At 66.0% G+C, this 12,509-nt stretch overlaps 4 protein-coding genes across 4 annotated transcripts; 1 reads left to right on the top strand and 3 right to left on the bottom strand.

The window, feature by feature from the left end:
* Nucleotides 1-1,444: 1,444 nt before the first annotated feature.
* OSTLU_18580 (predicted protein) lies at nt 1,445-4,078 on the bottom strand (the record flags this gene model as incomplete). The annotated part of the gene is made up of 1 exon (XM_001421873.1): nt 1,445-4,078. One exon carries the CDS (start codon nt 4,076-4,078, stop codon nt 1,445-1,447), a length of 2,634 nt encoding a protein of 877 aa, XP_001421910.1.
* A 663-nt stretch (nt 4,079-4,741) lies between these two features.
* On the top strand, nt 4,742-5,686 carry OSTLU_28153 (predicted protein; the record flags this gene model as incomplete). Its single annotated transcript, XM_001422002.1, has 1 exon — nt 4,742-5,686. One exon carries the CDS (start codon nt 4,742-4,744, stop codon nt 5,684-5,686), a length of 945 nt encoding a protein of 314 aa, XP_001422039.1.
* Nucleotides 5,683-6,744, bottom strand: OSTLU_93885 (predicted protein; the record flags this gene model as incomplete). Its single annotated transcript, XM_001421872.1, has 1 exon — nt 5,683-6,744. A coding segment is annotated over one exon (1,062 nt), but the record flags the coding sequence as incomplete, so codon positions are not given.
* Nucleotides 6,745-7,264: 520 nt separating this feature from the next.
* Nucleotides 7,265-12,499, bottom strand: OSTLU_18578 (predicted protein; the record flags this gene model as incomplete). Its single annotated transcript, XM_001421871.1, has 1 exon — nt 7,265-12,499. The coding sequence occupies one exon, from the start codon at nt 12,497-12,499 to the stop codon at nt 7,265-7,267; it is 5,235 nt and encodes a 1,744-aa protein (XP_001421908.1).
* Nucleotides 12,500-12,509: the final 10 nt, after the last annotated feature.

The following is a 12,509-nucleotide window of genomic DNA, read 5'->3' as shown; positions in this document are numbered from 1 at the left end:
ATCGCGCCTCGAACGACGAATCGTCGTCGTTCGTCCTTCGTTCGCGCCGTCATCGCGGCGGTCGGCATCGCTCGCGGTTCGAGCGTCCGTCGTCCGTCTTCCGTGTCGTCTTCCGCGTCGTCCGTCGCGTCGCGCGCGCGCGTCGCGGTGTGCGACGCGCGCGCGGGAGGCGGTCGGACGCGACGTCTCGCGACGCTTTACTGATGGCCTTTCAGAGCGCTCGAGTACGGTGCGCGTCGCGCATAAATACGACGACGATTTCGGACATTCGGGTATGAGTAACAGTGAGCGATCGATCCCGGGCGCGCGCGCGCGGACGCGTCGCCGGCGCGTGTGATTTCTGTCCGTCGGGCACGTTCGCCGCGAACGCGGGCTCGAGCGCGTGCGCCGCGTGCGCCGTCGGCACCACGTCGGCGTCGGGCTCGAGCGCGTGCGCCGCCATCGCCGCGAGCGAGCGCGCGTCGCTCCTCTTCGCCGCCGCCGCCGCCGTCCCGTGCCTCGCGTGAGCGCGAGTCGACGCTCCATTTCCTCACACCGCCGCGCGCCGCGCGCCGCGCGCCGCGCGCGACGACGCGCGCGAACGACGCCGTCGCGCGCGTCGCGCGCGCGCCTCGGCGCCGCATTTCGCGTCCTCGCGCGACGAATCGCGCCTTCATCAATCAAACATTTCGAGTAACGGTGTTCGAACGATGCGAACGCGACGGCGCGACGACGACGACCGGACCGCGCGCGCGCGCGCCATGACGGCGCGCGCGTTCGACCGAACGTTTGGACGGTTTCCCGCGCGCGCGCGCGACGAGGCGGCGGATTGGACGCCGCGCGAACAGCGCTCGGCGTGGGACTGCGGGCTGAGCGCGGCGGCGAGCGCGAGCGGGACGCCGCGCGACGCCCTGCGACGGGCGCTGCGCGCGAGGTCGTGCTGGACGATCGATTTGCTGCGCGCGGTGCGAGCGACGGGCGCGAGGGCGACGCTGGTGACGACGCGCGCGGGCGTCGATCCGCGGTACGCGAACGACGGCTTTTACGAGAACGAGTTGATAAAGGACTGCGAGCGCGTGGCGAGGCTCTTCGCGCGCGCGGACGCCTCGACGGTGGTGCGCGCGAGGATGCGCGCGGAGGACATCGCGCGAGCGCTCTCGACGCGGGCGGTGCGGTGCGTGGCTCTGGTGGACGCGCGGTTGTTGACGGCGCGGGAGGGCGAACGCGAACGCGAGCGCGATTTCGTCGGGCACTTCGTCGTCGTGCGAGGCGCGGACGTCGACGGCGGGAGGGTGATTCGATTTAGAATATTCGACCCGGCGCCGGATGGGGGCGACGTGATGGTCTCTCGCGCGCGGTTCGACGAGGCGCGGACGGCGTTCGGGACGGATGAAGACTTGCTCTTCGTGGAGACTCGCTCTTCGAGAAGCGCGGCGGCGGCGTGAACGAGCCGATTCAATTTAATTCAATTCAACACATCGTGCGTTTCTACGAAACCTAGCCATTGCGGGCTTCGATGTTTACCGAACGGCACCGCCCATGTGGGCAAAGCCGCGTCGACGGCGACGACGCTCGGCGTTCGCGCGACGTAATCCGTTCGCGCGCGCAAGCCTTTGGCGCACGCGCGCGCTTGCGCTTCGTCGTCGCTCGAAAAGTAACGAGCGCGCGTCTCCGCGTCGCGCGTTTCATACCAAATCGCGTACGTCGACGGCGCCGAGAGGCCGCCGACGCCGTTGAGCACGTGTCGTTTCTTGCCGCCGGGCGCGTACGGCTCGACGCGCACCCATTGCTCGGGCGATTCGTCGTCGTTTTCATCGTAAAGCGCCTTGATGGCGACGCGAGCGACGCACCGCGTGTCCACCGCGAGCACCCATCGCGTGCTTTCGCCCACGTCCATCGTCACCGAACGCACGTTCGGTGCGTGTCTTTGGCGCGGCGTCGTAAATTTCGGCGGCGACGCTCCAGTGGCTCTCGCCTCCATCGCGAGCGCGTCGACGCCGGGTGTCTTCTGTTTCGCATCGATCACGCACGCGCCCCTGACGACGGTGTTCACAAAATCATACGTCGCGTTGGCGGTGCAATCGAACGTGAACGCGCGAGCGATGGCGGGGTTGGATTCGAGGTGCTCGACGACGCGTCGCGTGCGAGACGCTCCAGCGCGCGCCAACACGACGCGCGAGCGAGAAAACGACGCGTCGGAGATGTGCGTCAAGACCAGTGGCTGCGGCGACAACGCCGTCCAGTGCACGCCCGCGTTCGCGCGCATGAAAACCACGGTATACGCGCACGCCGAAGCGAGCGTGATGATTGAGATCCTGGCGCCGCGCCGCCACGACGCCGAGTCCTCCTTCGCCACCGCGCCCGGAACCAAAAAGCTACACGTCATGGCGACGAAGATCCCGACCACGGCGCCGCCGATGGCGTCGTAGAGATACACGATATCATCACTCAGAGGCGAACGCGCGCCGATGCCTTGCAAGACGCGAAGCACGAGGGCGGCGTTCGGAAACGTAATCCACACCGGCGCGGCGATGGCGAACGCGACGTTCATCGGCGTCGGCGGCGGCGGCGCGGCTTCCGTTTCGCTCGATCGACCATGCGCGAGAATCCACGGCACGAGAACCGGCGCGATGATTATGGACGACGGCAATATCAGCCAAAGCAGCGGGATGTAGGACGAGCCGATCTCGGCGCGCGTCGCGCGAGACGCCGCCGCGCCCCAAATCGCGACGTTTCCCAGAAGCAGCGACCACTCGACGACGCGCTCGTCGTCGGCGTTCGATTTCATCTTCACCGGTAAGGGCATCATCGCGAACGCGAGCATGCGCGTGAACCTTTGAACGCAGATGAAGGCGAGACACGCGGCTGAGCCCGCGAGCGCGCCGAGCGCGAGCGGACGAGCGACGTACAAACTCGGCTCGCCGAACGCGAACGCCACCGTCGCGGGCGCGAGCGCGGCTGATGCGATGGCACCCATCCAGCTCGCGGCGCACCCCGCGATGACGAACGGGACGCTCACCATGAGTCGAAACGTGTTTTCCATGCGAACGCGCGCGGCTTCGGAGCAAGCCGACGACGAGGCGAATATTTCGCCGACGTACGCCTTGTGCAAAAACGCGGCGAAGAGGACGAGCGGCGCGGCGAAGAAGACCGCGTGCGTCTCGCGCCGAGGCGCGTCGTGCACCACCATGCCGTATCCAGGGATCGTGTACCACGACACCGGCGGCGATGATTTCGTCGCGCGCGCGTCGTCGCCTTCGCTCTCGAATCCGCCGCGCGTGACGTAGTCCGATAAAAACTCGAGCAAATTCTCCCCCGAATGCTTAAACGACCCCGGCCGGATATATTTCACCCGATCTCGCGGCGTGTGATACACCATCGTGCGCTCGACGAACGCGAAATCGAACAGCGCCTCGGCGTCGCTAAATTTCCGAAACACCGAGTAATCGGTGCCGCTGTTGATCAACCCCGACTTGAACACATCGTCTCCGAAGACGCCGCCGCTCGCGAGCGGCGCGACGCGCGCCCACGCGCGCAGCGCCTGCCTTCCGACCGCCGTGTCCGCGCGCGCCTGAAACATTCGATGCGGCCCGCCCGCGCCCATCGACTCGAGGTTTAAAATCGCCTGCGGCGCTCGCCGCGCCCACTCCCGCGACGCCGTCAACCCTCGCGCGCCCGCCAATCCGTCCTCCTCCGCCGTGCTAAACGTCAAAACCACCGACGCGCACCGCCGCGCTTTCGCGTCGCACATCACCGGCGACGCCGTCCCTCCGCTCTTCGCCTTTTCGTTCGCCGCCGCCGCGATTCGCGCCGACAGCGCCCGCATCGTCTCCAGCGCGATCGCCGCGCACGCTCCCGCGTCGCTCCCGCCCGCGCTCGCGTGCGCCGTGTCCACGTGCGCGCTCACGACGACCACGCGCTCGTCGTACCCTAACCGCTCGATCGCGTCCCGATTCATCGCCTTCGTCGTCGTCGCCGTCGCGTTCGCGTACGTCGTCTCGTACGCCTCGCTCGTCCACGTCGACGTCGCGCGCGTCTCCGCGGTCGTCCAGGACGCGACGCCGTGTGCGCCCGCGTCCCGCGCGAGCGCCTCGGCCATCGTCGTCGTCGCGCGCTCGAGCGTCGCGAATCCGCGCGCCTCGGCGGGCGTCCCGCACGGTCGCGCGCCGAGCGCCTCGAGCGCGCGCGCCGTCGCGCGCGCGCGCGACTCGTCGAACGCCGTCGCGTCGGACGCCGACGACGACGACGGGACGCCGCATCGACGATCGACGAGCGTCGCGACGCACGCGACGAGCGCGAGCGCGCGAAGCGCGGCGATTCGCGACATCGCGCGTCGCGACGTGACGCTCGAGCGGCGTCGCGCGGGCGCGACGTCGAGACGGACGACGCGCCGCGACGACGACTCGAAACTTTCCATCGTTCATCGCGCGCGCGCGGCGCGCGTTTCGAGCGCGCGCGTTTTAACGCGCGACGGTCCGCGACGGTGCGCGGCGCGCGCGTTTTCGACGTCGAGACGGACGACGCGCCGGGCGTCGGCGCGCGCGCGGACGCGGCCCGTCGCGCGCGCGTCGCGCGCGCGCCTGTTTTCGGCGCGGTCGAGGGAACCGTCGCGCGTTCGCGCGCGCGTCGAGGCGGCGCGCGTCGCGCGCGTCGAGGCGTCGACGGTTATTTTTGGCGATACAAAGCGACGTTCGCGCGCACGTCGAACCGCGACGACGACGACGGCGACGACGACGACGACGACGGCGACGCGGGCGACGCGATGGACGACGACGCGCGCGCGACCGCGCGCGAGGGTTTCCTCACCGCGCTCGCGTCGGACGCGGCGGCGACGAGCGATGCGAGCGAGGCGCGCGCGGTGGCGGCGTTCGCGCGAACCGCCGCGCGGTCGTCGCGCGCGCTCGAGGCGCTGGCGCTCGCGCGCGTGTCGCTCGCGCTCGAGGCGAAGAAGCGCGAGCGCGACGCGCGCGCGGAGGCGTGCGCGAGGCGCGAGCGCGCGACGAACGAGGCGCAGCGGCGCGCGCGCGCGGACGTCGGGCGGTTCGAGGCGTTCGTGCGGGAGAACGAGGTGAAGCGACAGTCGGCGCTGCGACGGGCGAAAGAGGAGCGGGAGGCGAACGAGGCGCGGGACGCGCGATTGACGGAGATGCGATGGAGCCTGCGCGAGCGCGCGAGCGCGGGGGCGAGCGTGGAGGAGGAGTTGGGTCGGGTGCGGGTGTTTGAATGGTTTCTGGCGCGCGTCGCCGAGGAAGCGGCGCGGGGAAACGCGTTCGAGGACATCGCCGATGTGCTCGGACGGCACGATACGCTGCAGCGGACGTACGAAAGCTTGCGCGCGAGCGTGGTGGAGTCGAACGAGCGCGTGGAGGCGACGCGCGCGGCGCACGAGCGCGCGGTGAAACACATGGAGGAGGAACGGTTGGCGGCGACGGCGTCCGTCGCTCGGCTGCGACAACAGGATGAAGACTTGAAGCGCGAAAACGGGCGATTGCAACAGGAGGCGGCGTACAGGGCGCGGGCGATGGTGGAAAAAGTGCGCGGTCTCGCCGAGGCGAAGATGGCGGTGCGAAACCTGGCGTGTCGGTGCTCACGCGATAATCGCGCCTACGGCGGCGACGCGAGCCTCTCGCGCGAGTTAGACTTCGTCGAAGAGCGCGCGCGCGTGCTCCGAGAGATCGCCCACGCGGCGACGAGTGATGTGGCTTAGTCTGCGTTAAAATCCACGAGCTCGAGCTCGTCTCGTCTCGGCAGTCCGTTCTCGTCGAGCGCGGGGAATTTCACTCGCCAATCCATGGCGGCGTTTCGACGGCCGGCGGCGAGCGCGTTGATGGCGGCAACCACGACCTTCTTGTGATCTGAACGCGGAGCTGCGTCGTCGTCGTCGAAGTCGTCAAACTCGTCGTCGCTGGCGTGTTCGTCCAACACGCTCGACGCGTCGACGTTGAATAAAAGTCGTCGCGCGATGTCGCCGCGCGCCCGCACCGGAATCACCGTCTTGGAATCTCCGTGGTCGCTTTGCATTCCGAGCACGATGTCCCGCCACACGAACCCACACCTCGCGTCGTTTGACGTGCAGTGACACATCTTGTACACGTTGTTGTGATCGGTTTCGAGCTCTCGCGAGCACGCGAGGCACGCCAAGTACGTCATCGCCGCCGTCACGGATGAGTCCGTCTCGCGAAGCATCGGTGGCACGCGTCTACGCTCTGTGGCCACCTTCACCCATCGCACGCACGCTTTGAATCGAATCATGGACGACGCGCGCGCGAATCCGTTCGAGTGCATCGCGAGCGCGAGCGCTTCGAACGTCAGCGTTTGCTCAAACGCCGATTTCGGCGCGCGAGCGCACACGTCGGCGTACCTCGGGTCCTTCCCATCGAGCGCGCGCCAGTGCGATCGAACGTCGCACACTAAGTCACACACGCCCGTCTGCGCGTTTCGTCGAACCAACGCGTTGCGCACGTCGATCACCGCACCGTCTTTCAATAAAGATCGCTCCGCCGCCGCCGCCTCCGTCGTCGGCGGTAAACAAATCGCCACGCACCGTCCCCCGTGCGTTTGCACCACCCAAACGATCCTTCGCACGTACCGCGCGCCGTCGCGTCCCCCCGCGCGCGGACGCCAGCTGCTCGGCGCGATCGTCTCTCGCACGACGCGTCCCAGCACGTGCACCAACGCCGCGCTCGTCCCGTCGAGCGCCTCGACCTCGACGTACCCCGCCTCCCTTCCGAAGCTCTCCCGCCGTCTCGCCTCCGCCGCGTCCACCGCGCGTCGCAACACGTCCGCGTGTTCCTTGCGCGCGCGCTCGATCGTCCGTCGCATCGCGGCGCGACCGTCGAATCCATTTTTCGTTGAAAACTCGGCACCCGGCGCGCGTCGCTCGCGCCGTCCCGCCACCGCCTCCGCGCTCGCCACCGCGCGAATCTCGCACCCGCGCGCCGCGACGAGGGCGTCGCGATGCGTTCGCCATCGAGGCGACGCGTGCGCGCGCCGCAGCGCGCTCGCGTACGCGACGTCGCCGATTTTTAATTCGCATCTCGCCGTGGCGTTCCAAAGAATCAACGGCGACGGACGACGCGCGCGGTCGCCGTCGACGATCAACACGGTGCGCTTGACGTGCGTCGTGTTCGCGCTCGCGCTGTAGACGTGCTCGAGGGCGCCGACGGCGAGGACGAGGAAAATGGACGGCGCGCTCATCGCGACGCCTCGACGTGTGAGGCGTCGACGCCGACGCCGACGGATTCTAACTCGACTCGTATCGTCTAAACTAGCTACTCGATCGAGACTAACGGTACGAACTCCCCCACGGCGTGACGCACAGTGGACACGAACTCTTGCTCGACGTGCGGAACCAGGTGTAGAGACAGGTGGCGTGAAAGGTGTTCGAGCACTGGCGACAGCGCAGGCGAGGCTTTTGATGATCCACGGGGTGGATGACGGCGTAGCAAATCGGACACGGCTCCACGCCGGCGAACTCGGCGTCGATGTTGCGCTGCCATTGGAGTAAAGCCTGGGCGACGGCACCGTTTTGATGCTTGAGGATGGCGGAGATGCCGAGCATCCATTTGCGAAGGCGAGCCTCGGAGATGCCGACGCGCTTGGCGCAGACGAGCTCCGCCGGGGCGAGGGGGTAGGCGTTGGGGAGACGCACGGTGAGCTCGAGGGAGGATTCGTCGATTTCGTACGTCGTGAGAAATTCGCGCGTGGCGATGGAGGGCTTGACGGTGAGTGATCCCGTGCCGTCGCCGGCGAACGTCATGGCGGAGACGGCTTTGAATTCGGCGGCGATGAGCGTCGGCGAAACCGTCGCCGAGGTGGCACCTTCGAGACGCTTGGCGTCGCGTTGAGGTTTCATGTCGCTTACGAACGCTCGAACGCTCGCTGGAAGCGCGCGGAGCGCGGCGGCGTACATTAAGACTTCGAACGAGAATCTCGGATCATAAATTTGCGTCGCCGACGCGGGATTGTCCCAATCGACGCCTCGCCACGACGACGGCAAATCGTCTTCGCTTTCTACGTCCGCACTCTCGGGAAGGGGCATCGAGCGCATGATGTCGCGCATAAGCGATGGAATCGCCTTTGTTTCGCGCGTATAATTCACCAAACGCTCCCTGCACGAAGACTCGATGGGCAAGGCGAGGACGTAGCGGAAGAGCAAGGCCCAGCCTAACCACGCGACGCGTGGCTCGTACCCGGCGCTCGATAGGAGTGTCGCCAAATCTTCGCGCAATCCGGCGCTTTCGGCGGGTGTCCCAAAGTTACCGACGTCTGCTTCGTCGTTCTCGTCCGCGGCCGCGAGCGCGGCGTCGAGGGCTTGCTCCACCTTGGCGACGTCTGCGATTCCCGCGTCCAAGCCGACGACGGCGGCTTGGATGAGCGCTTCGTTGGAAAGCAAACCATAAGCCGCGCGCCTGAGCGCTTCCAATACTTCGTCGTCGTCGGCGGCCGAAACGTCGAACCACAACGTCGGCAACATGGCGAGCAACTGGTAAAGCGCGCCTATGGATTCACACGGGGCATCGTCCCACGCGTCTACGTAAACGCCGGCTCGCCACGCGCTCGTCTTTGTCGGCGTGCCGCCGCACGCAATGTCAGCGATGCGTATCCACATGCGCGTCTCGTCCCGGCATCGGGCCCAGAAGCGATGTCGACGCTCGTCGTCGTCCTCCTCTTCGACGTCGCGCAGCTCGGTACCGGTGATGATGACGCAACGATATAAACGTTCGACGATTTCGGCGCGCTCGCGCGGCCACGACGCATTCGCGAGCGCCTTGGCGATGGTCATCATCGACGACCCATGCGCCGCGTAAGGAACGAGATCACCCGAAGACGAATCCGTGGCTTCAAGAAGTTCCATCGGTAACGCATCGATGAGACACACGATCGTCGCCGCAGCGTGCGCCGACTGTGAACCGTCGTCCCCGTCGACGGCTTCGTTCTCTGCGTACGTCTCCGCCATCTTCGCCCGCAACGCCGTCCACGCGTGCAATCGCCCGATTATAGAGCCCCAATCTCGAGAATCGAAATCCGCGGCGGTGCGACGAATGATTGCCGCGGTGAGCGCGGCGATGCCTACATCAGATGCACTCGAACCATCGCGCGACTCGCTATCGCCAGCGTCGCCGAAGCGCGCCGCGGCGGCGCTCGCGGCGGCCTCTGCCGCTTCTCGTTTGGCAATCGCGCGAAACACCTCCACGAGAGGCGCGCACGCGGGGTCTTGAATCGAATGCACGACAATCGTTTCACCCAAGTCGTCCGCGCGGCTAAAACATGCGGCGACGAGTCGAATCTTAGCGCCATCCAATCGTCGGCGACGGTTTTCGATATCCGCAATCACCTCGCGCGTGAGCTCAGCGATGAAACGCTCGGCGTGCGCGCCCCCAGACATGTCAGAGGGTAATATCCACGGTATGACTCGCGTCAAACGATTTGAACACGTATCGCGCTTCGCGCTTGACGCGTCGAGGAACTCGCGCACGACATCGGCGTGATTGTCGATCCAAGCCTCGTCGAGCGCGCGAGCGCGACGCGAAAAATTGAGCAACGCGTCTTCGGCAGATTCATCATCTGGCGACGCCTCCAACACCGCGTTGACGAGCGAGACGAATATTTGCGTTTGCATCGCAGCATCACCGCACAGCGCAATCGCGAACGCTTTATTGACACTCGGCGCCAGCGCTAACGCGTCGACCGTGAATTCTTTTCGCCTGTCTGCATCCATCGCGCGCAACAACGAGCTCCAATCGAGAACGCGCGCGACGGCGTTCAGCCAGTGAAAAGTCACATCGTCGTCCACGTTATTTTCCATTTCGTCGACGATGCATTTTGCAAACGTCTCATCGTCGACGTGGAACGCTCGAAGCGCTCGCGCGGTCATCTGCGCCCACAATCTCAAAACCAAATCGGATTCACCTGGGTGTTGCGTCGCCGCCGTCGCCGCGGCGGTGCGTGCGATGGCGGTTGTGAACGCGGCCTGAAGCGCGGGTGACAGTACTGGATTACTCTCTGCGTCGCACTCGAAAGCTTTCCAATCGCGTTGCACTTCTCCGACTTTCGTCTCGTCGTATTCCACCTCGTCCTCGCTTTCACCCTCGCTCTCGGCTTCGTGAATCACGCACTTCACGGTGTGCTGACTTTCCAAGAGCACGTGTGCGAAGAGTGCACCGACGGCATTTGACCACGGAATACTCAGTGCTTCTTTAGGCGGTATCAGTATCCACTCGCGCAGCGCTTTACGCGCGTTCGACGCGCCGTCGCCGAGGTCGCTCGAAGCGAGACTTTCAAAGACGTCGGATGCGACGTCGGCGGAAACCGGTTCAAAAAACTGCGAGATGGCGATTAACAGTTGCGAGCACGAAGCATCACTCGATCGCTTCGCGCATCGACGAACGAGATCATCGAGCGCCGGGCATTTGAGTTCACCGAACGATTTCGTGGCGGCGATTGCTTCCGTTACGACTCGCACGCGCGAAGACGACTCCAATTCATCCGCCGCGTTCGCGTCATCCAGCACCGCGCTCCACCAGCTCGCGTCGTGCTTCAACACCGCAGCGACGACCGCGCCCGAACCTTGTGGCGCGTTGTCCGCGAGTGCGAAGTCCATCAAACGTTGCGCACCGTCGAATGGCTCAACGCCTAGACTCTCGACCAAGGTCGCCAATCGCTCGAAGGTTTGCTTCGACGGCGCATCCACTGCTTGCGCGAAAACAGCCTTCGCGAATGGCGCCGTAGCCTGCGACGACGACGCGAATTTCCCCGATGCAAACAGTCGAGCGTACATCGCATTTGCGTGTTCGCCTTTTTCGGGGTCGTCCAACGCCGCTTCTGTGATGTCTCCTAATTTCGCCCACGCCTCCACGACGGCGGTCTTCGCGTGCGGCTTTGTGCTCAGCACGTTGAGCACGTCGCACATCAAATCGAGCGCGGCGCCGTTACCGCGCGCTAAAAACTCTCGCATCCACACATCGACCACGTGATCGACCAAGACGTGCGTGGCGCACTCTTCCGCGTGATCGGTGAGCGGGGCGAGCTTCAGAACGCCGTATAAAACGCCTTCGCGCATCGCCGGCAGCGTATCGCGCGCCTCGTTTGAGCGAACGGCGCTCGAACTCAAGAAACACCACCCCGCAAAAACGGCGTCCATGACGCGCACTAATCCCGACATGGCGCGACCATCGGCGTCGCGCTCGATAAGCGCTTTCGGGGGCAAGTGCGCGAGAAGCGGAAGGAGCGACGGCGACGAAACACTCGCGGCGCCGTAGCTCCCGCGTTTGAAGTGCTTGCGCAAGCCAGACATGAAGGTTTTTTCGACATCTATAGCGCCCCAAGCGTCGGGGTGCGAAGTGGCGATACCGAGTATGAGCTCCCACATATCACGCATCGCTCCTGGCTCGGTCTCGGACGAAATCAGAGCGAAGCTCGTCGAGGCAATTTTAGGCACTTGGCCTCGAAGCGCGTCTCGCCACGCCGGGGTGATTTCGTCATCGACCGCGCGCTTACAAATCGCCGCCAACGTCGCGTACGCATCTCGGCGTATGACCATGTATTCACCTCGAATTTGCGTCTTTAACGTCGCCAACTCATCGAGCAAATAACTAAACTTGCTCGCCGCGGCGTCGCTCTCGTCTCCCTCAAACGCGCTCAATCGCTCACACGTAAACGTCACCGCCCTGAGAGCCGCGCGCGCGCTCAACTCGAAACGCGCGTACTGCTCAGCCTCTGAGCCTTCCTTAAAGATCATATCCTGCGGCCCGCGCCGTTTCAAAGCCTCGATCAAATCGTCTAAAATCACTTCGTGCGCGAGCGCCAACGCCCCCGCGCGTCGCGCATCGGTCGAAAACGTCTTCTCAAACGCCACCATCGCCATCTCTCGCACCTCCGCGCTTGGATCGCACATCCCCCGCACCCACGCGCACATGATCGGCGTGCTCTTCAAAATCTTCCCCAGTCCCTTCCCCGCCGCCACCGCGATCGCTCCGTTCAACGCCGCCGCCTCGCGTCGACATCCCGCGTCGCCGTCGCCCGCCAATTTATCGTACGCCCTCGCCCACGCCCGCGACACCCCGAGCACGCCCGCGACCGTTTTCACCTTTTTCGCCACTTCCTCCATCGAATCTTCGTCCGCGGCGTCGACGAACAGCGCGTCGCGGAGTTCTCGCAGCGCCTTCGCCTTCGTCGCCGTCGACGACTTTTGCGCGCATCGCCGCAGCGCGCGCGCCGCGTCCTCGTCCACCTCTCCCGCGTCCGCGCTCGCGTCGCTCGCCGCGCGCGCCGTCAGGGACACCTGTCCGGCGTATCCACCGAACCCGAACCTGCGTCGCGTCGTCGTCGCGCGTCGTCGCGTCGTCAGTCGTCGTTCGCGCGCGCCTTCGTTCGCGCGCGTCGCCCTCGCGTCGCTCGCGCGGTCGACGCACCCCGAGAGCGCGGACGCCGCGGGCGCGTCCGCGAGCGCGCGTCGCGCGCGCTCCGCGCTCGCGGGCGCCGCGGACGCGCTCGACGCGGCGACGCGCTCGCGTCCCATCGCGCGTCAC

Source organism: Ostreococcus lucimarinus, chromosome 16 (genome assembly GCF_000092065.1).
Source record: "Ostreococcus lucimarinus CCE9901 chromosome 16, complete sequence".
Classification (NCBI taxonomy): domain Eukaryota; kingdom Viridiplantae; phylum Chlorophyta; class Mamiellophyceae; order Mamiellales; family Bathycoccaceae; genus Ostreococcus; species Ostreococcus sp. 'lucimarinus'.
The sequence above is the reverse complement of the archived record's forward strand: the minus strand, read 5'-3'. Positions and strand labels throughout refer to the sequence as shown.